Source organism: Cataglyphis hispanica, chromosome 6 (assembly GCF_021464435.1).
Source record: "Cataglyphis hispanica isolate Lineage 1 chromosome 6, ULB_Chis1_1.0, whole genome shotgun sequence".
In the NCBI taxonomy this organism is placed as follows: Eukaryota; Metazoa; Arthropoda; class Insecta; order Hymenoptera; family Formicidae; genus Cataglyphis; species Cataglyphis hispanica.
In genome coordinates this window covers 9,419,189-9,427,404 of record NC_065959.1, presented here as the reverse complement: position 1 = coordinate 9,427,404, position 8,216 = coordinate 9,419,189, and the positions used below count along the sequence as shown (strand labels likewise).

At 36.5% G+C, this 8,216-nt stretch overlaps 1 protein-coding gene across 1 annotated transcript; it reads right to left on the bottom strand.

The window, feature by feature from the left end:
- Positions 1-5,618: 5,618 nt before the first annotated feature.
- On the bottom strand, positions 5,619-6,209 carry LOC126850592 (uncharacterized). The gene has a single exon (XM_050593737.1). It carries the CDS (start codon positions 6,207-6,209, stop codon positions 5,619-5,621), a length of 591 nt encoding a protein of 196 aa, XP_050449694.1.
- Positions 6,210-8,216: the final 2,007 nt, after the last annotated feature.

Sequence of the window (8,216 nt, the reverse complement as noted above, 5' to 3'; positions counted from 1 at the left end):
AAACTCATGTGGAACTTCACTTCGCATTAAAAAGTGTATACGTGAAAATAGTGTGTTTTGCTCCCCCTACAGGAAGGCTTCATTATCATTAAAATTAGACACATTGGTTTGGATTGAATCTCGCTTCGCTTGAAAACTTGTAAATCCATGTGGAACCTCACTTTGCATTAAAAAGTATATCCATGGAGGCAATGTGTATTAACACGATAGCGTTAAAATTATTATTTTATCACGTAACTCCTAAAATAATGGGTTTATGTGAAACATGTACATAACCTTTTTTGTTCAGTTTTTTAATAGCTTCATTTTTTGTTTGAAACATTTTTTCTAAAATCAATATTTTCGAATATATGCAGCAAAACTGTTTGAAACTTTGAGGGGGCTTAGAGGGCAAACGGGGCCTCATTGGTGAAAAACCCTCAAGATGCTTTATACTCAAGTCAAAAACAAGTTTTGTTTAAAATTTCAGCGCAATCGGAGATTTATTGTTTTCGGAACTGTACCCAAATTTTGTCTAAAGCTTAGTTCTCAAATTATAAAAAGAAAAAGTAGCAGCGCTGTAGTGCTCGATCAGAGCGCCTCACGTAAGCACTTGCATCGGACAGTGAGTTGCGCCTTTGCCTTCTGTACTCATCTCGTAATTTGCTAACTATTTTTTTTATAATTTAAAAACTAAGCTTTAAACAAAATTTTTGTACAAAAAAAAATAGTCTTTGAATTCATTCAAAAATACCTTTTAAAGACGCACGGTAGTTCTGGATCACCCATTGTAAGCCGCGTGTAACAGCTGAGTGCTCATGCATTCTACCAGGTGCGCGGCTCACCAACGTGCGCCTGACTAAAGATCAGCGATGATTGGCCAGACTTTATTCAATAATAATTTTTTTATTAAGTGTTATACAAAAAACTATAAAAGATTTTTCGACTCAGTTTGATCCGCTCTATCTGCACACGAGTCTTGTCCTCATTAATCTGGGACATATATACATATATGCAGGGAGTCCTGCAAAGATTGTGCCAACGCTCGTGAGCGGTCTTGTCGCGAGGCCAAACTTTTCGTTGCCGTGCAACACTATGAAACTCGCCGCTGTCACATTTAAAGCGTATGTCCCATGGTCTAGCCACGCGGTAGCCGCGCGAAACGCGTGCCCTATATATATACAGGGTGTCCTGCAAAGATTGTGCCAACGCTTGTGAGCGGGTAGAGGACAGTAAACTGAACAGAAAAGTCTTTTATGAAACCCGCCGCTGTCACGCCTAAAGCGTACGTCCCAGGTCTAGACGCTTGATAGCCGCGCGAAATGCGTGCTCACTCGCCAATACTTTTTAATTAATATTTCAATAATTATTGCAAAAATTGCAAAATGGTAAAGGACTTTTCTGTTCAGTTTACTCTACCTGCTCACGAGCGCTGGCACAATCTTTGCAGGACACCCTGTATATATATATATATATATATATATATATATATATATATATATATATATATACAGGATGTCCGATAATTCGCGGATTACCCTTTAAGGGAAGGTAGAGAGTGTTATTCTGAATAGAAAAGTCCTGTACCATTTTGTGATTTTCTCAATATTTAAGAAAATATTAATTTTAAAAGATCAGCCAACGAAGTGCCGCGAAAAGCTCGTGGCGCGAAAATGCCTCCCACTGTCAATTGATACTCGGTCCGCGTCGAAGCAATGGGAGGAGCAGTTTGCGAGCATGCTTCGCTATGGCAACCGAAAAAAATACACACATAATGAAAAGATCACATACATAAAACGGAGCGCCCATTGTACAGGACTTTTCTATTCAGAATAACACCCTCTACCTTCCCTTAAAGGGTAATCCGCAAATTATGGGACATCCTGTATATATATACAGAGTGTCCGGCGTCAATCGCATTACCGGTCGTGTGCAGATAGAACAGGTAAAACTGAAGACAAAAGTCCTGTACCACTTTGCTATTTTTGTAATAATTTTCGAGAAATTAATTAAAAAAGATATACCAATTCGCGTGCGTAATAAGCGCGCAGTAAGAAGGCACAACCTATTGATGTGTGGTTGCTCTGTATATATATATATATATATACAGAGTGTCCGACGTCAATCGCATATATATATATATATATACAGGGTGTCCCATTTTAAAAGTTCCACCCTCATAACTTTTCAGGATCAACGTTTAAAGGAAAACGACTCGGATAAAAGTTGTAGGGAATAGGGGGCTATCTAATAGTGACCTTAGATTTGCCCTTTAAGGTCATTTTTAAGGTCATTTGAAGGTCATTTGCAGATAAAACGGATTAAACCAAGCAGTAAAATTCTTTATAATTTTTTTGTATAACGCTTAATAAAAGAATTATTATTGAATAAAATCTGGCCAATCATCGACGATCTTTAGCCGGGCACACGTCAGTGAGCCGCGTGCTTAGTAGTGGTGCGCCGCCGTAGTTGTGGAGCGTTCTCATACACTATCAGACGCGTGGCTCATCGACGTGCGTGCGGCTAAAGATTGGCCGGATTTTACTCAATAATTTTTTTATTAAGCGTTATACGAAAAAATAGTAAAAACTTTCCTGCTTGATTTAATCCGCTCTATTTGGCCATTACGAGTGGAGAGATTATTATCAGACATTCTGTATATGTTCCTGCTATATATAACATAATATAATAATAAATTATAATATATAATGTGTAATATATAATATATAATAGTAAACTAATACATTAATATTATAAATATTTATAATATTAATGTATAATATATAATATATTATATGTATAATAGTAAATTAGTACATTAATATTATAAATATTTCTAATATTAATGTATAACATATGTATAATATTTATAAAATACACATAATACATTATATAATAAGAGGAGGCTTCGTTTGCCTACATTCCCGATTACCTACAGCTTCATTTGCCTACAACGTTTTGCCGACAGCTTCAATTGCCGACATTCCCGATTGATTACAGAGCGATTGCCTACAAGCATTATTGTACACACATAAAAATAAAAAATACGAACGTACGTTTGTGCACATGTCATTATTGTGCACATACATATTGTACACATGATATTATTGTGCACATACACATTGTACACATGACATTATTGTGCTCATACACATTGTACACATGACATTATTGTGCACATACACATTGTACACATGACATTATTGTGCACAAACACATTGTACACATGACATTATTGTGCACAAACACATTGTACACATAACATTATTGTGCACACAATATAAGAAATTCATATTAACGTTTTGTACACATAACATTATTGCGCACATACACATTATACACATTCGTATGATGTTAGCCGATGACTAACACTTTTTTTAAATAATTATGTGTGAAATCAATTGTATTTTGTTTGTAGATGATTGTAGTGCATTTATTTTTATTTATAATTAGTTTATAATTAATTTTTAATTAATTATTTAATTGTAGAACATGAAACTAGCCGACATGTACTTATAATAATGCTTGTAGGTAATCACTCTGTAGGCAATCCGGAATGTAGACAAACGAGACCTCTCCTATAATAATATATATATTATATATTTTTAATATACTATATTATTAATTATAAAATAATAAATAATTCTATTATTAGTATTATTAATATTTTAATTTTAATTTTATTATTATAATGTATTTATTTGATGGATATCATTACTAAAGTATTTTCTTTTTTTTAAGTAAAAAAGTATTTTCAACTTATTATTTTACTCATATTACGAAACCGCCATTATATATGCATTACTGAATTTACACTACCTCAGTAGTATGTGCAAAATTAGCCAGAAATAAGCAATTTCCTAGAATCTACTTTCATTAAAAAGTATTTACTTTAAAAGTTAAAAAAGTATTAAGGTAATTAAAAAAAAATTATTATTTTCTTGCAGCATGCTGAAAACAATTTTGGAATGCGAAAATAGTACTGTCAATACTTTCAACGCATTTCAGAAGACACTCTTTATTTTTAATCACAAGTTTAAATATTTACTATCTAATAAGAACGCAGATGGTAATACATCACTTTCAAAAAAAATAATTTTTCTATGAATTGATTATTGTGCACAGACTGCTAAATTTTTTTATTTAATTCTAGATTTTATTTTGTGAACAAATAAGCTAGAAGTATAACAGGCAGAAAAATATCTATTATTTAATAACAAAGACAAATTTTTTGTTCTTATAAAAGAGCACACTCGACTGATTCTAATAACAGAAGATGACACATATACACAGATACATAACTACCAAACACATATCTACCAATCAGAAGTTTCCAGATATAGCGTTTATACATGGATACTTATCAATGCGCGATAAACCATCTCAACAAGTTTTATACCAAGTACAAATATCAATTCGAGTTTTTTATAATAAATTCCTCTTTACCTTCCTAAAAAGGCAATAACGAGAAAAATATCAAGGCAATGTCCCAAATCGAGACTCAAATCCTTTTTCGCTTGCCAAGCGACTGCACTTATCACTGGCAATGAGTTATTCAGACTCTGCACAATATTTCTCATTCATTTATAATTATCCATTACTTTAATGTCGTTATGTTATTTTAAAATCCATGTTCAAAATCTATTGATAAGTAATCGTTGCTGTTTATCTAGTTCATCATTAAATATATAAATAAAGCAAAAAATATAAATTATATAATTCAACTTTTAATAAAGGTAATAAAGACAAATTATTGGTAATTAATCTAAATTTTTTTTTGCAGTTCCCGAATAATATAGATGTAAAATAAGCGACGCGGTAGCATCGCGACGCCAAGATCATAAAAAAACGCCAATTATAAAAGAAATCTGTCTGGCTTGTCAAGAGTTTTGCCTATGTAAGGACCGCGGCGCTACCAAGTAGCTTATCCGGAGTTTTATGTCTATAATACTTTCGATTAAAATATCTCTAGGAACTAGAGCTCTCTAGGAACTGTCTAGAAACTAGAGCCGTAATCAAAAATCTAATTGCACTTTTATCATATAATATGAATGCAAGTTTTCGATTGCAATCAGTTTGAATAAGATTGGTGCTGTCAATCCTGAGAAATGATATTCGTATATAGCAAACGTCTTTTTTTTCCCGGATAAATTTCAGACTCTCATGTACGTATGCTTGCACGCACACACGCAAAGCGATTTTGTCCATCAAGGAGTATTCACACTATTTAAGTTTGATTATTTTTTTGTGTACACTCTTTTATAAATGATAAATGAGAGAGAGATAGAGAGAGAGAGAGAGAGAGAGAGAGAGAGAGCGGGGGAGAGAGATAGAAAGAGCGGGAGAGAGAGGGAAAGAAAGAAAGAAAGAAAGCTTTATTTATAAAGCGCTCTGGGACGAAATCCCCTCAAGCGCCATAAATACTAATACTAATACATATATACTAATACTACATATACTAATACCAATACATAAATGAGAATACATTTAAAATTACAATGTGTGCGCAATATTCTTAAACATGTAAAGAAAGTGTTTATGCATAAATGTGGTTTATAATCAACAATCTTAAGGCATGCCAGAGAGAGATGCAATAGTATACTAAGCATTCAAGAAACATTCCCCAATTTATATCCCAATCATGGATAGGCACAGACTAGCAACCGCGAATATAACTTTTGTTTAAAATCCGCCAGTGTCGCCGCACTCCTAATAGACTGAGGGAGACCATTCCAAAACCTAGCCGACGTAAGTCTAAAAGACCGTTTAAATAATTCAGTTCTACATAGTGGCAGAAATAGCCCATCCCTCGGAGCCCTAGTGGCACGGTCGGATGTTGCAATCCTACAGTTGAAATTGGAGTGCAGAAGACTTGGTTGTTTAGTTTCCAATATCTTATACAACAGGCATCCCACAAAGTAAGCTCTTCTAGCATTAACCTTGAGCCATCGTAGCCTTACATAATAAGGTGTAATGTGCTCATCAGTCCTTACGTTGAAGATGAATCTGACGTAAGCATTCACCGCTCTATGAAGTCTCAGACTTTGCTCGGTTGTCATGTCCGTGTAAGCCACACAGCAATAATCAACATGTGGGTAGATAAGTGAAATGACGAGCTTAGATTTGAGAGCTTCCGGTAATAGGTGCCTGCAAAGTTTTAATTGATATAGAGCAGAATGGATTCTGTTTGTCATATTAGTAACTTGCTTCTCCCAAGATGAGGTATTCATGATCGTGACACCAAGATATTTAACAGATGTAGAATATTAAATCAAGGACCCATCCACTCTTATCGCAGGAAGTGTACTCGTATCAATGGCTTTGACAAATCTCGCTGTTCCCATAATTATAGCCTGAGTCTTATCTGAGTTTAAGATGAGTCTGTTAGTACTAGACCATCCAAGAATAGCCTCAATGTCTTCATTAACCTTCCGTATGGTGTGAGATAAATCTCTTGGTTCACAATGGATGTAGGCTTGGAGATCGTCAGCATAAAAATTGTATTTGCAGTGCTTGACCACATGTCTAAAGTCAGCTAGGTACAGAGTGAAAAGCAAGAGTCCCAACACAGAGCCCTGCGGCACCCCAACCCTGACGGGAGACGGAGATGAGGTTGTACCCTCTATGCGATCCTTGACCGCCTGAGTCCGCTCCTTCAAGTAAGAGTGTATCCAACGCAGGACACTCTCAGAAAAGTTTAAGTTCTTCAATTTCTTGATTAGCAAAAAAATGATCCACCCTATCAAAAGCCTTTGAAAAATCGAAGAAAACAGACACAGTGACCATCCTTCGGTCAGCCGCATGTCTCACCTCGTCCAGCATCCTAATCAGACAAGTTTGTGTAGAGTGGTTGTTCCGATAAGCAGACTGACACGGATCGTACAAGCCAGAGTCCTCCAGATAGACACGAATCTGCGCGCAAACCAATCGCTCCAACGCCTTCGACAAGGTAGGAAGTATAGATATTGGTCGATAATGTTGCACCAATGTAGGATTCCTGACTTTAGGTATCGGACAGATAAGAGCCGATTTCCACTTCACAGGGAAAACATCTTTCATCAAGGAGAAATTGAATAGATGCTCCAAAATAGGCAGTGTACAGTGGATTGTCAGTTTCAACAATCTCAAGGAGATGCCATCTCCACCCACCGCATTTGATTTTGCCCTGGAAACCACTCTCGCGATGTCCTGCGGCACTACATAATTCCAGTGGAGGCTCCTGTCATCAAAATCCCACTCAATAATATCCCTCAAAGAGCCGTCCTCCACATAATCAGCATGCTCCGCACTATGCCCAAAGAATGCATTAAGCTCTTCAACAGAGTGAGAAAGACGCCCTCCGGTGTTCCTGGCCTTAATAAGACCCAGATGTCTCAACCTGCCCCAGACCTCAGATGCCTTGCCTTCCCGATTGAAGATGTTGACATAATATTCGCGCTTTGCAGAACGCACAAGATTTTGCGCTCTGTTGCGCAGCACTTTGTATCGATCATAATATACATCGTTTTTATGCCTGCGCCACGTTCTTCTGGCCAGATCTCTATCGCGCATCACCATACGGATCCCATCAGTCAACCATGGGGCAGGCAAATTCCTGAAGTATCGTCGTTTCAGAGGCACATGCTCATTGAATACATTGAGTAATTTAGTGCAAAAGATATCAATCTTTTCATCCATGTTATCCGAGACCGACACGTCAGTCCAATCGATGTTACCAACATCAGACTGAAAGGATTCTGCATCAAAGCCACTCCAATCCCTGCAAACTACAAGCTTCCCATGACGACGCTGAAGCTTAATCCCATACCTTATAAAAATAAGATCATGTGCTGACAGAAATGCTACTCCACACTGACCAAATTCTTTGAGCTTATCACTGTCATCGATAATGCACAAGTCTAACAGCGTGCTGGAGTCCCTCAGATGATGAGTGGACCTGAACGGCACCAGATATAAACTCGACTCAAATATAAAGGAGCCAAGTTGCTGGCTGTTAAAGGTGTCTTGATTCATATCAGCATTAAAATCTCCTAGGATGATCGAGTGTCTATAGCCCACCTGGAAATCCAAAAATGATTGAAAAAACTTGTTCAGATAACTCGATTTCGGAGGTCGATATACCACTGCTAGCAAGAGTTTAGATCTATCATTGAATATGATCTCCGCCATAATAAATTCTGGTCTATCCGTAACCGACCCATCAGAGCAACAAAGAATGGAGGCGCGAAAATGATCCG

Coding starts and splice junctions, on each gene's coding strand:
- LOC126850592 (XM_050593737.1), bottom strand. CDS start 6,209: ATGAATACCTCATCTTGGGAGAAGCAAGTTACTAATATGACAAACAGA.